This window comes from Arachis hypogaea, chromosome 16 (assembly GCF_003086295.3).
Source record: "Arachis hypogaea cultivar Tifrunner chromosome 16, arahy.Tifrunner.gnm2.J5K5, whole genome shotgun sequence".
Classification (NCBI taxonomy): domain Eukaryota; kingdom Viridiplantae; phylum Streptophyta; class Magnoliopsida; order Fabales; family Fabaceae; genus Arachis; species Arachis hypogaea.
Window position 1 is genome coordinate 127,467,759 of NC_092051.1, and position 24,880 is coordinate 127,492,638.

Below are 24,880 nucleotides of genomic sequence, written 5' to 3' on the forward strand. Positions count from 1 at the left end.
AGAACTAATTCAACAAAGATCTATATTCATTATCAAAATAAAGAAAGATTCTTTAAACGAAAGAAAATTAAAAGTTGTTTAAAATACAACTAAAACAAAATAATTTGTTTGAAAAACTATTGCAAAAGATGTTCATCCAAGACCCACATCCCGGGCCATAAGAAAACTACGAAAAAGTACAAGGAGACTACAAAGGATTAAGTTCATCCCCAGTAACCACGTCCTCAGCTCGGGCAGGAGTCGGGTCATACTAAAAAACTGGCACAGCCGGAATAGGACCAGTCGGTGAAGGAAGGAGATCGAAACTAAAAACCTCGGGAAGAACCTTGGGATTCTGAGGAGCCTGACCGACCTCTGCACCTGAAACCTTCGGGTTGGGCAAAGGGACCTCCTCATCATCCTTAGGAGCTGGGACGATCTTTCTGTCCACTACAATATTATCTTGGCTAAACAGGAAAAGGTCTGCCTTGGGAGCAAGACTTGGAACTGGGCCTTCATATTTGCAAACATCTCGTCCATTCCCTCAGCCACACACTCCTCAAGCATTGCATATCTGTCCCGAGAATTAGCCAGCTCATTCTCAAGGTCAAGCCTCTCCCTGAAAACGCAGATATAACTCTCTTCTGCCTTCTTCTTCAGTCCTTCCGACATGGCCAAGGATGCCTTCGCTTGTTTTAGCTTGGCCCGAGTTTTACCCAGGTCAGACATCAGTGAATCCCTCTCTTGCTCAAGCTCCCTTTTTGCCTCCTTTAGGGAATCCACTTCAGCCCGAGAAGATACCAAAAAGCTGTGAGTAGCTCTGAGAGGAGTCTTCTCTAACTCCCTGGCCAAGGCAGCACACACACACCTGCCATTTGAATTCCACCTCGAGCCAGGAGCTAAATGTGGTTTTGGATGGTTCGTCAAAACCCTTATCATATATACTATCCCCCTCAGAAATCTTCTGCCTTTTGGGACGAGGTTCAGATGAAAAAGGAGGAGGGCGGGCCACATCACTGTTCGACGTAGAGAAAGGGGAATTGTTCGAGATCTAGGGACGGGTATAATCTTCCGCGAAGAAGAGGTACCCGAGTCCAACTTTGTAGGGGAAGGTCGGGTAGCAGTATCACCAGCTTCTTTTAGTTGAATACCCCAAGCCACAATGTTCTTTCTGGTGGCCCGAAGTGTCTTCATGGCAGCAGATTTAGAAGCCATTATTTTTGCAATACAAAATAAAGGCACATTAATTGTCAAACACAAACTTACAACCATAATTCATAAGCAAAAGGTAAGAGAACTACCTAGCTCGGACAGAAGTTAACTGGGATCTCGTAAAAAAATTTTGGTGTCCAAGTAAAGAGCTCAGCCCAGCACTCTTGAAACAGGCTAATTACACTTTTCTCGAGCTCATTTAAGTAATCTACATTATATTTGGCCATCACTGGTTTCTCTTTCCAATATAATGAAAAATATGGTTAATCATTCTCATCTAAGAAGAAAGGTCGGGCATCCTCAACCGCTTGGATTTTGAAAATAATTTTTAAAATCGTGGAAGGACTCATCAAAAATGGAGAAAATCTTCCTACCCTGGACAGCCCGAAAAGAAACCTAACCTAATTTCTTGGAAGAACTAAAAGGTTTGGTCAACACAAAGAGTAGAAGGACATTTTCAGGGAAGGTCGGACATCCAGCTCCCGACAAAGGAGCTGGTATATTTTCAAAAAAGCACATGAGTTCGGGTGTAGTTGGGTAGGGACAACGTTACAAGTCCAGAGGACATTAATCTCAAAGTCAGAAAAAAGAAGCCTAATGTCTAGCTTAGTAAAAAAACAATCATAGGCATAAAATAAAGGGTGTTTCGACTTATCCAATGGGGGAAAACTTAACCTCTCCTCAGGATCAGCTACAACCATTGTTCTGAAAATCGGATCGGATCGGCCGGTCGAACGGGTTTAACTGGGAACCAAAGTAGAAAATGGTCCGATCCTCCTACTAAAACCGTTGATGACAAAACTACTAGAGAACCGTTGAACCGACCGGTAACCGGTCAGTTAGACCGGACCAGGAACCGACCGATTCGTATGAAACGCCGTCGTTTTGATTTTGTTAAGAAAAAAAAAACCCACCCACACCCACGTGAGTTACTCCCCTCACGGCCTCACCCCACCAAACAACCCTTCCTTTGAAAGACAACACAGAACACACAGCAAGAGCAAGCCCTAGCTCCTTCCCAACCCAAAAATCCAACTTCCTGGACGGAACTGCTGCCGCCGTTCGTCTTTGTCGGCGTCTCTGCGGCCTCTTCCTTCTCCTTCTCCGTAGCGTCTCCCCTTTCTAGCTCGGCACGTCTTCCATTCACAGGTGAAATCGCTGCTCGAGGCCTTCAGTTGGTGCGCTGTGGTGTCGTTGTCGTGTCTTCGTCGTCCCGCCGTCGTCTTCTTGCTGACAGTGGAAAGTTAGTGAAACTATGATTTACTGATTTGAGGTTAGTGGAAAGTTGAGTCTGTTACTCTGTTTCAGGGATTTGAGGTTGAATTTATGATTTGTGATTTCTTGGGTCTTTTGTAATGCTGCTGATTTGAGTTTGGAATTTGTGATTATTGATTAGTGACTTGTTAAGCTGCTGTTTTGTTATGGCACTGAGTGTTTTGAATTTGGAATTTGTGATAAGTGATTTGTGATTAGTGATTTTGTTATGCTGCTGTTTTGAATTAATTTAGGGGTGATTATTTGTTATGCTGCTGTTTTGATGGCTCTGTTTTGTAGATGCTAGTTGCCGATGACTCTGAAATACGAGGGGTTGTAACTTTAGTTAAATCAACACTAATTTAATGGCCACTTTAATTTCTTAAGAAAATCCTTCTCTCATTCACTTTTTTCACAATGATTCATGTTTTAGATTTTGTTCTATGTCTAAATCTGGAGAATTTGTAAATTTTTTTGCCTTGCAAATGAATGAATGATGATGCAGATAACATGAAAGACAAATTTTGCAGGATGTAGGTGAAGATATAGATGAGATGTATGATGAATTGTTTAAAAATGATGGGAAAGTGGTATTTAAGAGGAAAGATCAAAAGCCTGCTATTGCAGAAGTTGATGATGATGCCGAAAGCCTATCGTGTAAGCCTCAAAAGCAGTATATTAAACTTGTAACTTCGTTTTTATATGCAATCTATCACTTTTAGTGGCATGTTTCTTCTTGTATTTTGATAAAGATCATATGGATATAGTTGATGATATTTTATGTAGTGTTTTAAATTTCGAAGATATTTTAAGATTTATATTAGACTATAATTATATTTTATGCTGTTTATTTATAATTTATTTATTATTCTATTCTAAAATGGTTTTTTCAGTTGAACTACCGATTAGACCAGTAAACCAGTGATTAGAGCGATTTGATGACTGATCCGGTTCTCAGAACCTTGGCTACAACTATTTCATAATTTCTCTCATCCTCCCGACTTTCACACAACCTATGGTGCCTATGGAAGGTCTCGACATACTCACTATCAATAACGGAAATGGGAGTAAGAACATAAATATCCACCCAAGTCAGATGAGAGGGGACTTTGGTAGACATGTTGTGAATAATAGAATGAGACATAAAGCTATACCTACAAACACAACAAACAAATCGTCACAAAGAAGTCGGACACCAAATAAAGGAAATCGTATTTTCAACAAATAGCGTAAAAAGTTCGATTTCAAAAAGTTTTTTCACAAGCAAATTCAAGAATTAAAAATGCGTCACTTCTGAACTACCAAAAAGAAACACATTTGGGGACAAAGCAAACACAAGTACTCAGAACAACCAAAAGACAAAAAACAAGAAAGTGGATAAAAACACCAACATTGATGAAACGCGAAAATGGAAGGGCACGTCAAACACTAAGAAAACTCGAACATTCCTCTTCGAAGTGCAAAGAAATCTTCAAAAGAATCAAGATGGAGAAATCTTGAAGCTGAGAAATGGTTATGAAGCAAGAACAAAGGAAGAAGAATGAAGGAGTTTTCGATGAAAAAAATGATGAAATGCAAAGCGTTTCAGAAACGAAAAAGAAGGGAGAAGGAAGAGATGGGGCTTTTATAAGAAACAAGGCGCAAAAAAGCATTTTGCACCCCTCTTTAAAGCCATGCGCCGATTCCCAAGAAACTGTCGCGTAATTCGTCATGTCATTAAAGAGGCAACGTTTTAAAATTTTGAAACACGTCGAGTACCCGACCTCTTGAAGGCGCCGTACCCAACGATAGAAACTGAAGCCACGAATGCTTGGGCTCGACCTCATGAACAGCTCGAACTCAAATAGGAGCACTGTTCATACCCTGGCCAAAATATAAAGTCAGGCCCAATAAAGATAAAGGCCCACCAAATAAGGTGTCTCCTTTCTACCTGCCCGACCTCATAAGAGGTTGGGTACGACGACATAGGATCGGTTCTGCTCATTTGAATAAGCAACCGAATCCTAAAATATTTTCTACTATCTCTCTACTCTATCTAGAAGGAAAATCTCAACAAATTTCCAAGATAAAGGGAATGGTTATCCACCAATAAAGGTGGAACTACTCAAAAATGTAGTTATCTATTCTACTATAAATACACGGGCACCTTTCAGGTATATTCACGTCCCAATCTACTAAAAATCTACCTAAATCCCTTGCTAACTTAAGCATTGGAGTTTCTTGCAGGTACCACCCCCACCTCCTCTCGAGGAACTCAGACGGCGGTACCTCGGCACCAATACAAGTTAGACGCTGCCTTAAAAGGAGCCTGGACTTCACGTTCAGGCCCAAATCACCGTTTCAGGTAACTCTAAAAAAAATGTTTAATCTAATATTTATAAACACGTCTTTACTGATCTTGTTATCACACACACGATCTTGTTATCACACACACGCACACACATGCATATATATATATATATATTCCTTTATACTGCAAATAGTAATACAATTATTATTTGTCTCATTTCCAAACAAGATAGGTTAGAATCAGTACATTTACATAATTTGTTAATGATATAAAAAATGCAGAATTTAATTTAAAAATGGAGAAAAAATAATGTAACTCAATAATATTATATCATGGTGTGTTATGAAAAAATATGAATCTACAAATTTACAGTATGATAAATCGTAAGATGTGTTTGTTAGTAACAATAAACTAAAAAAAAAAAGCTACAAAACACAACATGCGTTATGCATGAGAGTGAATGTATACTCGAAACGTGTCCCCCAAGCCCTGCGCCTTTGACCAACTATGCGTGGGACGAAGTAAAACACAACCTATATTTTGCTGGTGTACCACATTGAACGCAAGTGCATGCACAACACTATTTTTTTATTTTTAATATTGGATTAACAATGGTGTTTTTCTAAATTGTAATCTATTGTGGTATTTTTCTAAAATGTGGGATGATTTAATGTACGAAGTATAAATCGGACCGTCCAATTTTTAAGAGGTACAGAAATCAGACCGTCCGATTTCTTTACTCGGACCGTCCGATTTGTGTACTCCAAACTTTTAAAATTTTTTAAACACAAATCAGAAAGTCCGATTTGTGTACCCCCATAGTTTTAAAAAACATAAAAAATTATCATGTTAAGGTATAACACTTATTCTACTTCTATATTTAAATTTTTTAGCCTGCACAACACATGTTCCCTCTTTTCACTGGTTTTTTTTTAGTTGCCTTTTATATGCTTTGCTGCATTTGTGTTTTACTCACTATGTTAATGAGCATGTATTTCTTTTGTATGTGAGAGAGATGGTGAAAAAGTGTTCTTCTCTTTTTTGTCAGTTCAAACAGTCTTTTATTTTTTAAAATTTTAATTTAATTAAAATAGTTTGTAATTTTATATAAATTACAAAACATGTTATTAAACATTAGGATAATTTGCAATATGTAAATTTTTTTATTAATATATTATACTGTTATTGTTATTGTTAATGTTATTATTATTATTATTGTTATATTATTACTGTTATTATTATTATTGCTGCTATTATTAGTATTATTAGCACTGTTTTTATCATCATCATTATTATTTTATTATGTGTAGTATACTACCGTCGTTACTATTATTAATTTATTATTACCGTTAATATTATTATTATTAGTAGTAATAGCACTGTTTATTATTATTATTATTATTATTATTATTATTATTATTATTATTATTATTATTATGTGTGTACGGCTGTTTATTATTATTATAATAATTATTACTGTTTTTTTTTTTTTTGTGTGTGAGAGAAAAGAGTGTATCTCAGAATCATGAGAGAAGAGAAGTGTTTGACATTGCTATGGGAGTTACAAATTAGTGCCTCCGATTTGTTCTATTTTTTAAACAAACAATCACAAATCGGACAGTTCGATTTGTGATTTCGAAAATAAAAAAATTTTTATTGCTGAAATCGGACCGTCCTATTTTTATTTTAAAAAATAAAAAAATATCAAATACAAATCGAACCCTCCAATTTATAGTTTTTTTTTTCAAATAGATTGGACCCTTCGATTTGTAGTTTATTTTTTTCTTCAAATAAATCGGACCGTCCGATTTGAATAAAACACCATATAATAAAAAATACCTAATATTCCAATAGCAATGTATTACACATATATTTAATCAATATAAAAAAAATTAGCCGTTTTTTTTACTACTACTACTATGTGTGTACCGCTGTTTTATTTTTATTATTATTATTATTATTATTATTATTATTATTATTATTATTATTGGCAGATTACTAAAAATTTATTGCCTAAAAAATTTGATCTGTCATAAACCTATAATGAGATAACTGCAGTCGCCTTAAGTTTAGTTTGGTAAAGATTTTACTTTTCAGAAGTATCTTATAAAAGATAACTTTTAAAAGTTAGCATTGTAAAAGTTGTAGCATTTGTATTTGGTAAATTAAATAAAAAATGGCTTTTAAGCATAAACAACAACAAGTGCATTTGGTAAAATAACTTTTAAAATTTAAAAATATTATAATAGACATCAATGTAAGAATTAAATTTAAATATTAATTAATGTACGAGGTTATATTAGACTTTTTAATTTTGATAAGCAAAAGCTAATTTTAAAAAGCTCATCCTTAGGTGTTTTCAAAAGCATTCTTAACTTTTAAAAGTTTCAAGCATAAACATATGGGCTTTTTATTTATCAAACATAAAACGAAGTGCTTATGCTTTTCAAAAGCACAGCACCTCTCCAAAAAACTTTACCAAACCAAGCCTTAACCGGTTCCATCACATTTCGCAAATAAGCGAAGTAAAAGGACATTATGCACTATTCAGTGCTTTAGTGAAGCGATAGAGGCCGGAAACTCATATATTCCACCTTTTAGTCAGCGAAGTGACTGTCATCTAGAAGGCATTATACATAATCTAAGGTGGCCATGGTCCCCCCCAAAATTTTTTTAAAAAAATAGTAAATAGTAATAATTAATAATATTAATTTTTTTATATATAATATTAAAAAAATATGTTACAAAATTTTATAAATTAAAATAACTAAAAACTGCATTATGTATTGGATATTTGAATTATTGTTGTTCTTGTTAACAAATAGCCCATTCTAATAATTAATAAAAATGGTTCTATTATACTAGTTCAACTCCCAAGCCCATACTATTAATTAAAGTAACACTAGTACATTTTTCAAATATTTGTTTTAAACCATCAGAGGCATCAGCGCCACTTTTCTCTCTCTTTTAGTGGTTTCCAAACTTTTGGTCTTCTACTCTTCTCATTCTAATTTTCTTTCCATACCAAAACAAGACATATGAAGAAAAACCATTGAAGTGAACAGCAAAATATTAACCATTGAATGCATAACAAAGATTCAAAGAGGTATATTTCAATTTTTTTTTAAGTTAATAACAATGTCAAGTATTATTTACATTATTTATTTAAAATAATTAATTTTTTTTATAATGGATAGTGTTCAAAGATTGAAGTGAGGACAAAACTCAATAGAATTATTTTTGGGTGAGACTTGGAATAAAAAAATATTCAGGTAAATCAATAACTTTATTTTTGGTTATTATATATTTGTGTTTCTAAAATTATTTGTTATTGCTCAATAGGTTTAATATTTTTTTTAAGAAAATAATATATATGCAATTATTTTTGTTTTTTTTTTGTTAGATAGTTCAAGTTAAGTTAAAAATGTCAAAGATGAAAATAATTCACTCATTTTTCAAGAGAAAAGAGAGAATATATGATGAACAAAATTCAGCTTCAGATTCTTTGAGTAATGTTCAAAATATTATTGAACAACCTGTGACACAACTTGTTGAGCAAGATATTCAACCCACTGCTTCCAAAATAACAAGGACTGAAATAGATCAAGTTAATATTGATACATTGATGCGTGATCCCGGAAAGCGTCCGCAAATTTGGAATTATCCTATCAATCAACAAGATGAAATCCGTAGAGCATACATAAAGTTTGGACCATATCAATTTATTATGGATGAGTACCCTCTTTCTGGTCTAGAAAGTCATCCTCGTCGTTTCAAAGCTCATTGGTTTAAGAGTTTTTCTTGGCTAGAATATTCGCCAGAAGTAGATGTTGTATTTTGTCTTCCATGCTATTTATTTTCTAGAAAATCAAGTCCATTCACATCAGGAGGATTTCACAATTGGAAAAAAGTGAATAATGGAAAGGATTGTGCATTTTTATCTCATGTGGGTAAATCTCTCTTAATTCTCCTCATAATATTGCTGTTAAGTCTTGTAAAGATTTGCTTAATCAATTATGTCACATTGACAAAGTATTGGCTAAGCAAAGCTCACAACAAGTTTTAAGCAATAGATTGCATCTTAAAGCCTCTATTGATACTGTCAGATGGTTAACATTTCAAGCTTGTGCTTTTAGGGGACATGACGAGAGTCATGAGTCTCAGAATCGAGGAAATTTTCTTGAAATGTTAAAATTATTAGCTTCTTACAATAAAGAAGTAGATGCAGTTGTTTTGGATAATACTCCTCAAAATGCAATATACACATCACCTTCTATTCAAAAGGAAATTCTACATATTTTTGCTAGAAAGGTGCAAAATGAAATTCGCAATGAGATTGGTAATGCAAAGTTTTGTTTGATTGTTGATGAAGCTAGAGATGAATCTAGAAGAGAACAAATGGCACTTGTTGTTAGATTTGTTGATAAGCATGGATTTGTCAAAGAAAGGCTAATAGATGTTGTTCATGTCAAAGATACTACTTCTGCTACTCTAAAACAAGAGATTTGTTCTGCATTATCTCATCACAATCTCAACATTCAAAATGTTCGAGGTCAAGGGTATGACGGAGCTAGTAATATGCGTAGAGAGTGGAAAGGGTTACAAGCTTTAATTATTCAAGAATGTCCTTATGCATATTATGTTCATTGCTTTGCTCATCAATTACAGCTAGCTCTTGTTGCTGCGGCTAAAGAAGTTGTTGATGTTTATGCTTTTTTCCAAAGTTTGAGTAATATTATCAATGTTGTGTGCTCTTCTTGCAAATGCAATGATGAATTACGATTTGCTTATGCAACTGAAATTATCCATTTAGTTGCAACTAATCAAATTGAAACAGGAAGGGGAGCAAATCAAATTGGCACATTAAAAAGATCAGGAGATACCAGGTGGAGCTCTCACTTCAACTCAATTTGTAGCCTTTTACGTATGTTTGGAGCAACAACTTCAGTTCTGGAAGATTTGGCTACTAATGGATCTACATATTCTCAACGTGGTGATGCTACTTATGCTCTTAAATCTTTATTATCATTTGATTTTATTTTCATTTTGCATATGATGAAAGAAATCATGGGAATCACTGATAAACTTTGTCAAGCATTGCAACGAAAATCTCAAGACATTTTGAATGCTATGCATCTGGTTTCTAGTACAAAGTCATTGATTCAACAGTTAAGAGATAGTAGTTGGGGAGCACTTTTGGAGAAAGTTAGTTCTTTCTGCAATGATCATGCTATTCAGATACCTGATATGGGTGCTTCTTTTAGTGACATAATTCGGTCTCGTCGTAAAAAGGATGTTGTCACTGTTGAACACCACTATCGTGTTGACATTTTTACTAGCGTGATAGATTTTCAATTGAAAGAGCTAAATAGTAGATTTAGTGAGCAAGCAACCGAGCTCCTCATATTGAGTACATCTTTAGATCCTAAAGATGCTTTCAAGTTATTCAGTGTTTGCAACATATGCAATCTTGCAAAGAATTTCTATTCTTTAGATTTTTCTGAGCAAGAAAAGATTCAATTGGATTATGAGTTACAACATTATGAACTTGATGTGGTTAAAGCTCCAGATTTTCAGAATTTGTCTACTCTTGCTGAATTGTGTCAAAAATTGACAGAGATAGGAAAATCAAATATATATCCTTTAATTGATAGATTAATTCGTCTTTTTTGACTCTTCCTGTGACAACAGCAACAACTGAACGGACTTTTCAGCTATGAAGATTATTAAAACAAGGCTTCGAAACAAGATGAAAGATGAATTTTTAGCAGATTGTATATTGACTCTTCCTGTGACAACAGCAACAACTGAACGGGACTTTTCAGCTATGAAGATTATTAAAACAAGGCTTCGAAACAAGATGAAAGATGAATTTTTAGCAGATTATATTGTATATATTGAAAGGAAATTACTTCAAAACTTCACTTCAGAGATGATAATTGATGATTTTAGTTCCATGAAGCATCGTCGAGCAAGTTTAAAAATATCAAAATCTTAAAGTATGTAGTTGAACATTGACTTTTATATAATATAATTACTTTTTTGATATATATACTAAAATATATTTTGTTAATTTTTTGTTATATTTATATTTAATTGGCCCCCCTCATTTAATTTAAAATGGAGAAAAAATAATGTAACTCAATAATATTATATCATGGTATGTTATGAAAAAATATGAATCTACAAATTACAGTATGATAAAACGTAAGATGCGTTTTAGTAACAAATAAATTAAAAAAAAAAGCTACAAACAACAACATGCGTTATGCATGAGAGTGAATGTATACTCGAAACGTGTCCCCCAAGCCCTGCGCCTTTGACCAACTATGCGTGGGACGAAGTAAAACACAACCTATATTTTGCTGGTGTACCACATTGAACGCAAGTGCATGCACAACACCATTTTTTTATTTTAAATATTGGATTAACAATGGTGTTTTTCTAAATTGTAATCTACTGTGGTATTTTTTTAAAATGTGGGATGATTTAATGTACGAAGTATAAATCGGACCGTCCGATTTTTAAGAGGTATAGAAATCGGACCGTCCAATTTCTTTACTCGGACCGTCCGATTTGTGTACTCCAAACTTTTAAAATTTTTTAAACACAAATCAAAAAGTTCGATTTGTGTACCTCCCATAGTTTTAAAAAACATAAAAAATTATCATGTTAAGGTATAACACTTATTCTACTTCCATATCTAAATTTTTTAGCCTACACAACACATGTTCCCTCTTTTCACTGTGTTTTTTTAGTTGCCTTTTATATGCTTTGCTGCATTTGCGTTTTACTCACCATGTTAATGAGCATGTATTTCTTTTGTGTGTGAGAAAGATGGTGAAAAAGTGCTCTTCTCTTTTTTGTCAGTTCAAGCAGTCTTTTATTTTTTAAAATTTTAATTTAATTAAAATAGTTTATAATTTTATATAAATTACAAAACATGTTATTAAACATTAGGATAATTTTCAATATGTAAATTTTTTTATTAATATATTATACTATTATTGTTAATATTATTATTATTATTATTACTGTTATTATTGTTATATTATTACTGTTATTATTATTATTACTGCTATTATTAGTATTATTAGCACTGTTTTTATCATCATCATTATTATTTTATTATGTGTGGTATACTACCGTCGTTACTATTATTAATTTATTATTACCGTTAATATTAGGGTTAAGTACTGAAATCGTCCCTAAGGTAAGTGGCGAAAATCAAATTTGTCCCCGACGTTTTTTTGCTATTAAAATCATCCCGAACGTTTAGAAACACTTTAAAATCATCCTTTCCCAAATTTTTGGACCAAAATACCCTCATCATCATCATTCTCCTCTTCACCTTCATCACCCCACCATCATCACCACCACCACCACCACCACCACCACCACCACCACCACCACAGACACAAACACAAACACAAACACCAACACCTTAACCCCACTCCGGTAACCCCCACCCCTCACCGCCCCCCCCCTCACCCACTCCCTCACCGTAAACCCCCACCCCTCACCCCCTCCACCCCCCTCATCCCCCACCCCTCACCCACTCCCTCACCCCCTCACTGTAACCCTCCACCCCCTCACCCCCTACCCCTCACCCACTCTCTCACCCCCTTACTGTAATCCTCCACCCCCTCACCCACTCCCTCACCCTCTCACTGTAACCCTCCACCCCCTCACCCCCTACCTCTCACCGCCTCCCCTTCACCCACTCCCTCACCCCCTCACTGTAATCCTCCACCCCCCTCACCCACTCCCTCACCCCTTCACTGTAACCCCCCATCCCTCACCACCTCCCCCTCACCCACTCCTTCACCCCTCACTGTAATACCTCCCCACCACCCCCTTTCTCATGCCCCTCTCTTCATGTTCATCATCATCATCATCATCAACAGAAAATTCAAACATGCACAACAAATTTTACAAAAAATCCAGTCCACAGATTCAACAAATTCAGTTCACAGAAGAAAAAGAAAAAGAAGAAGAAGAAGCGGTGTGCGGTACGGTGCGGGGGGTTGGACCCACGGTGCGGCAGGAGGGTTGGACGCGGAGCGGCGGCGGGATGGACGCAGGGGCGGCGACGGTGAGGGGGTGAGGCGGCGGCGGTGAAGGGGTGAGGGGTTGACGGTGATGGGGGTGAGGGAGTGGAAACTGATGATGATGATGATGATGATGATGATGATGGGATGGGATGGGATTTGGGGGTGGGTATAGGAGGAAGGGAAATTGGGGGGTTGGGGGGGAGAGAGAAGCGAAGAGATGCTGATGGGTGAGGGTGGGGGTAGGTTTTTATTTTTATTTTTATTAATAGTCAAGGGTATTTTTGTCCAAAAATTCGGGAAAGGATGATTTTAAAGTGTTTCTGAACGTTCGGGATGATTTTAATAGCAAAAAAACGTCGGGGACGAATTTGATTTTCGCCACTTACCTTAGGAACGATTTCAGTACTTAACCCTTAATATTATTATTATTAGTAGTAATAGCACTGTTGTTTATTATTATTATTATTATTATTATTATTATGTGTGTACGGCTGTTTATTATTATTATAATAATTATTACTGTTTTTTTTACTACTACTACTATGTGTGTACCGCTGTTTATTATTATTATTATTATTATTATTATTATTATTATTATTATTATTATTAACACGTGTAGTATACGGCTGTTTTTATTATTATTATTATTATTATTATTATTATTATTATTATTGGTAGATTACTAAAAATTTATTGCCTACAAAATTTGATCGGTCATAAACCTATAATGCGATAACTGCCATCGCCTTAAGTTTAGTTTGGTAAAGATTTTACTTTTCAGAAGTATCTTATAAAAGATAACTTTTAAAAGTTAGCATTGTAAAAGTTGTAGCATTTGTATTTGGTAAATTAAATTAAAAATGGCTTTTAAGCATAAACAACAACAAGTGCATTTGGTAAAATAGTTTTTAAAATTTAAAAATATTATAATAGACATCAATGTAAGAATTAAATTTAAATATTAATTAATGTACGAGGTTATATTAGACTTTTTAATTTTGATAAACAAAAGCTAATTTTAAAAAGCTCATCCTTAGGTGTTTTCAAAAGCATTCTTAACTTTTAAAAGTTTCAAGCATAAACATATGGACTTTTTATTTATCAAACATAAAACGAAGTGCTTATGCTTTTCAAAAGCACAGCACCTCTCCAGAAAACTTTACCAAACCAAGCCTTAACCGGGTTCCATCACATTTCGCAAATAAGCGAAGTAAAAGGACATTATGCACTATTCAGTGCTTTAGTGAAGCGATAGAGGTCGGAAACTTATATATTCCACCTTTTAGTCAGCGAAGTGACTGTCATCTAGAAGGCATTATACATACTTTTGACCTGCCGATTAATGGGACCCCATGACGGGCAGAATGGATAGCAATCACTCATTTTTGGTAGGTAGCCCAGTCCACACGATTACACGTTGGGGAAGGTAAACCTAACATGGGTTCGACAATGCAAAGACACCAAACCATTAGACACCCAAGAGTCTGTCGAGTGGTATGTCCGGGCTCACATATTCTGCATGCTTGGAACTATTGCGTTTCCAGACAAATCGACCAACTCTGCTAACTCGAAGTTTTTACCTTTTCTTCGAGATTTTCATAGCATTCGATTACTGTTGGGGGCAACTTGTCTATCACATCTATACAAGTCGTTGTGTCATGCATCACGATACAATTGTGCAGAGATGGATGGCCCTCTTATTTTGCTCTTTGTTTGGGTATGGGAGCATATATCGTGGATAACATCCATTCTTTGCGCTGAACTTCCAATTGTTGGCTTTTCAATTGGGTAACAGTAAGGATTATTATTATTATTATTATTATTATTATTATTATTATTATTATTATTATTATTATTATTATTATTATTTTCGTGCGTTTGATTTCATGTTTTGCATGTTTATTTTTATTTCCGTACGTTTGATTTCAACTCTTGTACGCGCTTTTTTTTTTATTTTTGGATTTTGATTTCATGTTTTGTACGTCTTTCGACTACTTTACATCTCATAATATTTTATCCAAAGAAAAGTGTATACATAAAATAGTTTACATGCATAAATACATAAAAATCTAAAAAATAAATAAAAAACTAAAAATACATAAAAAGGTTACATAAAAAGCTAAAAAATATACTAGTTACACTATTAACTCTATTGAACTCGAGTAGAACTTAGACCTGCGCGCTAAGGGCATCGAATATGGCTATGACCCTCTCGTCCACATAGAGTACACCGGCGAGGAGCGCGTATATTCCGCGAATCCATCTCATTCAAGTAGCGGGTTGACTTCGATCGTCTTTTAGTCGCGCGCCTCAATGTTCAGTTGACAATGACCTTTGGACCATCATATCTAGGCCACGTAGATAGGGATCGCCCATCGGTATAAACTCGTCTATGTAAACCTTATAAATTTCTGACATCTTGTACACGTCATGTTCATATACTTGCTAACCAAGACGCTGGTTAGTGCAACATGCAAGCACGTGACAACATGGTAGCCGCTCGACCTGAAAATGGCCAGAATCGCAAAGTTGTTGCGCGAGATTAATAGTGTATATAGAACCGTCATGCATTTCATAGACCTCAAACATCTCATTGCACCTGTCGAACCGGTTGACAACTATGTTTCATGCACATCAAAAACTTTCTTCAACTTGTCGAGTGGCGAATTCTGAATATGTGAATCCATTGAGAACGTGCTCATGAGCCTCGGCAATCTTCCAATTAAACAATTCGTTTAGCTGATAGAAAGTAAATCTAACTATGGCCATCACAGGAAGGTTGCACGTACCTTTAAGGACAGAATTTAGCACTCTACCAAGTTTGTCATCATATGACCCCAACGATGACTCCCGTCAAATTACAACACCCATTTCTCAACACCAATCTCATTATACCATCGGGTATATATCTTACCACGCTCCTTAAGTCTTTGGTCGTTTTTGTTGTACTCCTTCTCCGTCCTAGAGTAGCCTATAAAACAAACCATGCTACTGTCATAAGTAGACACTAGAAATTACTAAGAATAGAACCATAATACCAAATTCAAATACCTATGTTAACCACGAGTTTATGCAAGTATGGAGTCTTGAATCTTCTTAAGAAGTTGGATACAATGTGCCTGGTGCAGAACATGTGCCACGCTCTTAGCGTTGCCTATGAACCATTACTATGAGTTACTGCTGCCTCGATGAAATTGTGGCGGTCAGAAATAATGCTGATGTCATCTCGAGTAACAACATATCTTCGTAAATTAGTAAGAAAAAAGTCCCACGCATCTGCCGTTTCACCCTTCACTATGGAAAAAGCAATCGGCACAATGTGTTTAGTTCCCGTCTTGCGCAACCGCAATTAAAAGTGCACCTTTATATTTTCTGTAAAGGTATATGCCATCAACTGGCACCAATGGCTTGCAGTGTCTAAATGCTATAATACACGGATAAAAGTTCAAAAACATTTGATGGAGAACTCTTACACCATTCACCTCCTTACTCTCATAATAAACAAGCAGAGTTTTTATTTGAACACGAGACATTGACAACTTGGCACACATTATTTCAACCACATTGGCATAGTTTGGTAAAAAAACTTTCCAATCACCAAAACTTTTGGTGATGGACTTTTACTTTGCCAACCAAGCCTTGCGGTAACGAATAGTATAGTTGAACCTAAATTGAACTTCTGCAATAATAGATTTCTTCTTTATTAATGGGTCTGCTTCAACCAGCAGTCTGATAGCATCTGCAATCGTGTCTGAGTCCAACTTGGTATGATCTTGTAAAATCATCCCCATGGTGCACGTGTATTTGCCATTGTATTTTCTGATGGAGACGGACTTTTGCTTTGCTAACCAAAAGTTGCGATAACTTACAGTATAGTTGAACATAGATTGAACTTTCGCAATAATAAATTTCACCTTTATTGTGGGTCTGTGTAACACCTGAATTTTTTTGCAAACTAAATAATGATTTATTTATGATTCATTATCTTTTAGGGATTTTATTTTCAGAAAATTTTTTATAGTAATTTAATCAAATTTTATGATACTTTGAGTTTTAAAAAAAATTATTAGGACTCACATATAATTTTCATAATTATTGGATATTTTCTTATTTAAAATTTAAAGTTTTAGTAATTAAGATATAATAAAAATTTGAAATTTTAATTTGAAAAATTATGATTTCAGTATAATTTTATAAACTAAAAGGAATTTAATTGAATTATTGCTAATTTAAAATTTGAGTACTTATTAAAAACTAATTAACAAGTTGATAAATAAATAATGTTCTTAAATAGTTTTATTGGAATATATTTGATTTTTAATTACTATTTTATCCTGTAATTTTATTAAAATTTCTAAAATATCCTTACTTATCATTTTCCCAAACCAAATCCTAACTCTAATTTTAAAACATACTCACTCTCCCTCTCACATACACACACTAATACTTCTCACTCACTCTCACTCTCTGGAACCACAAAGAAGGAAAGAAAAGAGAGAAAGAAACAGAGGGAGAGGGAGAACGAAAGAAGAGAAGAGAGGAGGGAGAAGAGAGACCGCACGGCAAGGCTTTGTCCTGCTGCCGGATTGCCATCTCCGTCGCGTCGATGTCACAGAGGAAGGAGAGAGAGAACGAGACTGCAACAGAGAAGAAGAATGGTGCTGCACGCCATCACCGCCGCGCACCGTCCCGCCTCTGGAGCCGATTAGAACCTTCACCGTAGAGTCACTCCGTCGTCGTCACCATCGTCGTTGCGGCAGCAGGCATGAGGGTCGACCAGGGAGAAATAGGTCGTATGGAAGAGGGAGGAGTGGCGACGCTGTCGTCGAGCAACTGCCAACACCGAGCTCGCCGTTGAGGTTGCTAGAGCCCCTGCCTGTCTGCTTGGCATTCTGCCCTTGCTCTGCTCCGCCGGGGGCTGAGCCCTGCCTCTCCCCTATTCATCAGAGCTTGTGGTGTTGCTGTGGGAGTCACTGCCAGAAGAGCAGAACTGCCATCACCGCTGTTCTGCTATATCCTTCATCGTCAATGCTGGAGAAGGTCACCGGAGCCATCCTCTTATTTCCTTTGGTAAGACTAATTTTGTTCTGCCTTGTCTTGCCATAAAGCTCTATTATTGACTCTGTACTATCTTGCTTGATGTCCCTTTTTGTCTTTGCTCAGTTTTAAACCACCATAGGCTATTGGATTCGCTGTCAATGTTACTGTGGTTGTTCTATGTTGTTGATACTAGGGCTGTTGTTGATGTTGCTGCAGTGAGAAATCAAAGTTGTTGCTACTACTTCGGTCCAAATTTCGTGCTCTTTAATTCCATTCGACTTCAACCTTCCTCACCTTTTATCTTGGCACTCCGGAGTTGGTCTCTTCGGTACCTTGAGACCAATTTGTGAGTAGGTTTTATATTTATATATAATTGACTAGCTTTGCATTTATAATTATTTTGATATACATTGCTTTGAACTTATAATTATACTTACAAATATTATTATCAAAGGATTTTAAATTAGATTGAATAATCGATTTATTAGAATAAAATATTTATCCTTGTTAAGTTCATTTTAATATGCACATGAGACTATATATTTTTATGAGGCTATATGCATGTTTGATGAAGCTTTATATTATTTTAAAACATTTGATTTTATTTGAATATGTATATTTTTTAAGCATTGAAGTATTTATTGGTACTCACTTAGTTGGAAATTGTGAAATATGTTTGAAATGCCTAAAGATTGAGAAGTATGATTGAAAATGATTTGGATGAGAAAGTATATTATTTGATTTGATTTGATACATTATATGTTTGAAAGACTGAAGAATTTGTTATATTTGAAATTATATGTTTTGAATTGGTCGTCCACATGGTGCATGTGTGTTTGTCATTGTATCTCCTGATTTCCCAACAACCTTTCTTTTGGGTCAAGCTAACTCGGATAAGTTAATCACATCCTGTACCATACCCTTGCATTTTGCGAAGAATGTTTGCAGCTCCGACTCATACACAGTGTAATCAATTTCTCTAGAGATAATATAGCTTTTGATTGTAGAGATAATCGACTCTCTAAAACCAAATTTATTCCGATACTAAACTCTTCATCTTCCACTACAACATTGCATTCACCTATCAAATGCAAATTACCATTAGTCAGTCAAGGTTAAATAAAAAAAAATGGTAATAGTAACTTTAATAAAAAAATATAATATACCCATATTCACATACTCAAAAAAATTTCGGGGAATGTATGGCTGCAAGATTCAGAGCTCGCATAAAAGACGAAACACCGAAGGGTTGCTGGTTGACAACTGCATCTGCTTCATTTTGCACCGCCAGATCTTCGTCATCATTTTCATCATCGACTTCGTAGTTGGCTTCGAATTCCTCTTCACTGTCGTTGTTATCTTCTTTCCAACCTATGTCCCTGATTTAATCCATATGCTGTTCAAACTCAACGTACAATTCTATTATCGACACGTAAAATTGTGTTTGTTGATAAATAAAGAACATTTGTTGCATACATGTGTCGTCAGTGATGAACATTATTTGAAACTGTATTAGCTCACCAAATACTTGTACAGGACTTCTATATAAAATATTGCTCACACTCTTTGAAATGTGACTTTTTATGTTTTCACAAAGAAAAAGTATAGAGTACTAATATATTATCTGCCAACTTATTGCCAATAAATTAATTAATTATTATATTTTAATTACAATTAGTATTGACATGTATAAGGAGATACATCCACAAAGACACTTTCAGTAGACACAGCCATTAAAAAGACATTTCTATTAGACACATCCACAAAGACACTTCTATTAAACACAACCATAAACAAGAGTTGGCAGAAATTGGTAGAATCCTTATTGGTTACGTAGCGGGATTGTTTCACAAATACTATTTTATAACTCTACAAAACTCATGGTACATGGAATAACAAAAAAAAAAAAAAAACCGACATTTACATGCAAAAGTTACTCCCTTATATGTATTTGATATGATCTCACTGTTATAATACACATTTGTAAATTTACAATACCTTCAATAGCCTCAACCTCACTTCAACCAATTTTTTTTTTGACATCGCTAGTTGTCACAAAAAAACCACAAATATGAAAGAAGAGTTGAATGACAATAATATTTATAGGCAAAGACTTTTGGATTAAAATATTTTTAATACGCAAAATGCAACCTACAATTTATAATCTTACAAAAAAAATCAAAACACAACCTGTATTTTGTAGGTTTTAAAATAAAAAAAAAAAGTTTAAAACGCAACTTATATTTTGTGTAATTAAAAAAAAAAGGGCAAAACACAACTTATATTTTGCAAGTTGTATATTTAAAAAATGTTAAACTTCTAATCGGAAACTCCATTTTGTAGGATTCAAAATAATAATAATAAAAAAAAAAAATCGCAGGTTGCTTTTTCTATTGATATTATATTAGTGTAAATACTTTATATACATCTATTTTATTTTATTGTATGATGCTAATTTTTTTTCTATATCTAAAAACATCAGCCTAAAAAATATAAATAATTTAAAAAGATATATAAAAAAATTATAAAATGTGCCATATTCCACAGTATTGTCAACTAAACTCTAATCAATTAGGGTGACAAATTATTTTCTTAACCATTTTGTGGCTAAAATTTTTATATATAGAGAATTTTAATGAGAAATACAAAAATATTTGATCATTTTAATGTTTTATAGAATTATGATAATAGTACAGAACATTATTGACGTTTTGTAATAAAAAAATTTTTAATTATAAAAGAATAAAATATTACTAATATTTTGTAATAAAAAATATTATTTTAATTATTAAAATATAAAATATCATTGACGTTTTATTAAAAAAATATTATTTTAATTAAAAAAACACAAATGTTACTTAGGTTTTGTATATCATCGTAGTAATATTTAATATACAATTTAATTTATCATGGAAAATTTCACCCCTAATAATACAATATTAAAAAGAAAAAGTTCTCATTTTGCATTTGAGTTTTAGATACGAAAAAATTCGCGTGCGCGTCCGCTCCCTGTTTACATAATCGAAATCAATGTGCCATAAAGTTACTACAACAATAATAATAATAATAATAATAATAATAATAATAATAACTATTGGAATATTATTAGAAAATTAATTTTGAGGACAAGGAGGAACATGGTGGGGTGGGTCCTGCAAGCTATTTGTCAGAAAATCCAAATAAGAATGAAAAAAATTTAAGCAGCAGCCTTGAAGTCGAAGAAGCACGTCACTAGAGCTAAGGGGGAAGCAAAAACCCTAGTCGCAGAGCCTCTCGTTTAAAATCCTAATCGAACTCCTCCTAATTTCATCACACAGGTATCTACTTTTGTTGGAGTCAATTATTCACTCCCTTTTCTACGTTCATCGACTTATTATGATTCGATCTGAGTTTATTTTCTCCTTTTTTTTTGGTTTTTTTTATATTAATATTTTTTATAGCTGATGCTTTTCTCTGCCAAATTAGATCCGATTAGTTTGTGAAAACAAGACTGGATCCAATTACAAGTTATAGTTGCTGTTACTTTCTGTTATTTTTGTATTTGTGTTATTTGAGTTGATTTGTTTCTGGGTATAGTTCTTATTGTGGGATTTTTTTTTTCATTTCATTGATGTAAATTTTTAGCAGTTTGACTTGAATCTTCTGTGTTTTGACTACAACGTGTTTTTTACTTTTTTCTTATTTGAGTGTTATATTCTTATTTTCCAAAAATCGTGTCTTAAAGTAGGAAATTGAAAAAGGAAGAGCCCAAAAAAAGGCTCATTGATTAAGGATTTCATGGATCTTAAAACCTGTCGTAACTTAAAATAAGAAAGAAAAACACACACACACACACAGTGAAACAGCAACTGTGATACTTGTCATTTTTTTTTCTTGCGATAATTTGATCTGTTAGTACAACTACAATACCTATCTTCCGGAGTTCAGTATTTTTTGTAATTTTATCCGTTTTTTTTTTAAAACAATTCTTCAATCATATTAGCTTCTGGGGCTTACCGGTATACTTTCTAATCGTTTATTTAAGGGTTATGCTTGTGTACATACTATTGTTTCTGGTTCTTTTTGATATGGCTATGAAGTTTCTGGCTCTGCCATAGTGGTGTGGTCATGATATAAAGGCTTTTATGTACCTTTTACCTTAGAACTTAATCTTTTTGGGTGGAATGGTTCATGAACTGTCAACGAACTCTATAACCATGTGGTCTAGAGTTCTATGTTGTCTTAAGTCTTTTGAATACATAGCAATCTAGTATAAGTCAGGTCAACTTGTGCTTTGTCTACGCTTTGGACGTAAGGTGCGTGGTTGAGTGGACGCGCCACTATCTAATAGGTTAAGCTCTTAGGAGGGATGATTTGTGACTATAATAATAAAACGCAATGTAGATATTTTCTGTTTAACATCAGCTTTGCACAGAAGTGCCAACTATTTTCTCCTCTTCTGCTGCAACGGTTGCCATATTAAAGCAATTTTGTCACTTCGGCATCAGCTAATTCACGAAGCTGACATCACCTAGTTGTCCAGGCTTGATAGTGGTGGTTGTTGCCACATTAAAGCAGTTTTTTATTTTTCTTTTGAAGAATTAAAAAAGAATGCGAATTAGGTTGATGCATCTTTAATGTAGTATCATATTATACTGTTACCCTCGCATGAGTTGTGAAAATGAATTATGAAATTAACCACACAGCAAAACCTAAGTGCTTGAAATAAGTGTTGATTGTTTTTAAATGCACCTGTACCCTTGACTTTTGTTGGTTCTTGTGTTTTGACAAGTGTTTTCTCTTTGCCTTTTTCTTTTTAATTTTTCTTAATGAGCAACTACAATTCCAAATGCTAATGTACTAATAGCTTGTACTGAACTGAACATGGTTTTTTGCTTTGTCAATAAGCACTTAGCAATTTTCTGATGATGGACTCTCTCTACATTCCTAAGCACTGCATTTGTGACAGATGTACAAAATATTGCTTTATATTTTTCTTGTTACTGTATCAATCATAAGGAAATATAGTGAAGTATTTGTGATTTTGAATTTTGAAAGTGGTATTGTGTAATGGTTAATTGGTAAGGATTTGCTACGTTATTCTTTCATTTTCATTTGTGTTGCATTTTTAGGATTCTTGTTAACCACCAACAATGTCTGATGGTCAAGAATCGGACAAGAACATTGAGATATGGAAGATCAAGAAATTGATTAAAGCTTTGGAAGCTGCAAGGGGCAATGGTACCAGCATGATTTCTCTAATCATGCCTCCACGTGATCAAATATCCCGTGTCACTAAGATGTTGGGAGATGAATTTGGAACTGCTTCAAATATTAAAAGTAGGGTGAACCGCCAGTCGGTGTTGGGAGCCATTACTTCTGCTCAACAGAGGTTAAAGCTTTACAATAAAGTTCCTCCAAATGGGTTGGTCCTTTACACCGGAACCATTGTCACTGAAGATGGCAAGGAAAAGAAGGTGACAATTGATTTTGAACCATTTAAGCCTATCAATGCATCACTGTACCTCTGTGATAACAAGTTTCACACTGAAGCTCTAAATGAACTTTTAGAATCTGATGACAAGTTTGGTTTTATTGTTATGGATGGAAATGGAACCCTTTTTGGGACTTTAAGTGGAAATACTCGCGAGGTGCTTCATAAATTTACTGTTGATCTGCCAAAGAAGCACGGTAGAGGAGGGCAGTCAGCTTTGCGTTTTGCCCGTCTTCGTATGGAAAAGAGGCACAATTATGTTAGGAAGACTGCAGAACTTGCCACTCAGTTCTTCATCAATCCTGCTACTAGTCAGCCTAATGTTTCTGGACTTATACTCGCTGGTTCAGCTGACTTCAAGACTGAGCTGAGTCAGTCTGATATGTTTGATCCTCGTCTGCAAGCAAAAATATTGAACGTGGTTGATGTTTCATATGGTGGGGAAAATGGCTTTAATCAAGCCATTGAGTTATCTGCGGAGATTTTGTCAAATGTGAAGTTCATTCAAGAGAAACGCTTGATAGGAAAATATTTTGAGGAGATCAGTCAAGATACCGGGAAATACGTCTTTGGGGTTGATGACACATTGAAGGCTCTGGAGATGGGGGCAGTTGAAACACTTATTGTATGGGAAAATTTGGACATTAATAGGTATGTCTTGAAAAATGCTACTAATGGTGAGATCATCATAAAGCACTTGAGCAAGGAACAAGAGACCGACCAAAGCAACTTCCGAGATGCAGCCACCTCTGCAGAGTTGGAGGTCCAGGAGAAAATGCCCTTGCTTGAGTGGTTCGCCAACGAGTACAAACGATTTGGATGCTCACTTGAATTCGTGACCAACAAGTCACAAGAAGGATCGCAATTTTGCAGGGGGTTTGGTGGAATCGGGGGCATCCTTCGCTACCAGCTCGACATCAGATCGTTTGATGAGTTATCCGATGATGGAGAAGTGTATGAGGATTCTGATTAAGTGTCAGCTAGTGTCAAGCCTTTTCCCCTGGTTTTTGGATAATTTATTGAATCACTGTCGTCACTGTGACAAAAATTCCATAAACATCTCATGGATTTTATGGTTCTAATGCTTGGACCTTTTGTGTTGGATTCACCATACATGTACTGTTCTTTTTTCTATTTAATATCTTACTAAACTTTTTGTTAGTGAATGGATCGTATATGCTTGTGACATCTCTACCAGATTGTGATGAATTTCTTGATTAAGAGAAGGTAAACAGGCATTCAGCTCAAATCAGACTGAGTGATTTAATGTCTAGTTATATTTAGTTCATGTTTACATTAAGTGGAGAGCTACTACTCATGGTATGTTTAGGTTGATGTATTTTGTTTGTCTCCTTTGCTCGTTTTTGTAGAGTAGCATGTGATGATTGGTTTTCATGTGAAAATCAGTTACTCATTAAACCTTTTGTTTTTTCGTTGTTTTTTTTTATAAAGAAAAACTAGTTGAACTGAAGATCGAATATGGCTTTGGTGCTTACCTATTATATCTAGCTTCCAACAAAATTTATTTTAATTATGATTTAGTACAATAATTTTTTGTTTGGGGTTTATTATAATGAA

The 24,880-nt window shown here is 34.6% G+C and overlaps 2 protein-coding genes across 2 annotated transcripts; both read left to right on the plus strand.

Annotated features, from left to right (window-relative positions):
* Positions 1-2,999: 2,999 nt before the first annotated feature.
* Positions 3,000-10,465, plus strand: LOC112757506 (uncharacterized). Its single transcript, XM_025806078.1, has 3 exons — positions 3,000-3,102; positions 8,736-10,186; positions 10,427-10,465. The coding sequence occupies exons 1-3, from the start codon at positions 3,000-3,002 to the stop codon at positions 10,463-10,465; spliced, it is 1,593 nt and encodes a 530-aa protein (XP_025661863.1).
* Positions 10,466-20,802: 10,337 nt separating this feature from the next.
* Positions 20,803-24,551, plus strand: LOC112754927 (eukaryotic peptide chain release factor subunit 1-3). The gene is made up of 2 exons (XM_025802754.3): positions 20,803-21,146; positions 22,941-24,551. Exon 2 carries the CDS (start codon positions 22,962-22,964, stop codon positions 24,273-24,275), a length of 1,314 nt encoding a protein of 437 aa, XP_025658539.1. The 5' UTR covers positions 20,803-21,146; positions 22,941-22,961; the 3' UTR covers positions 24,276-24,551.
* The last annotated feature ends 329 nt before the right edge of the window (positions 24,552-24,880 follow it).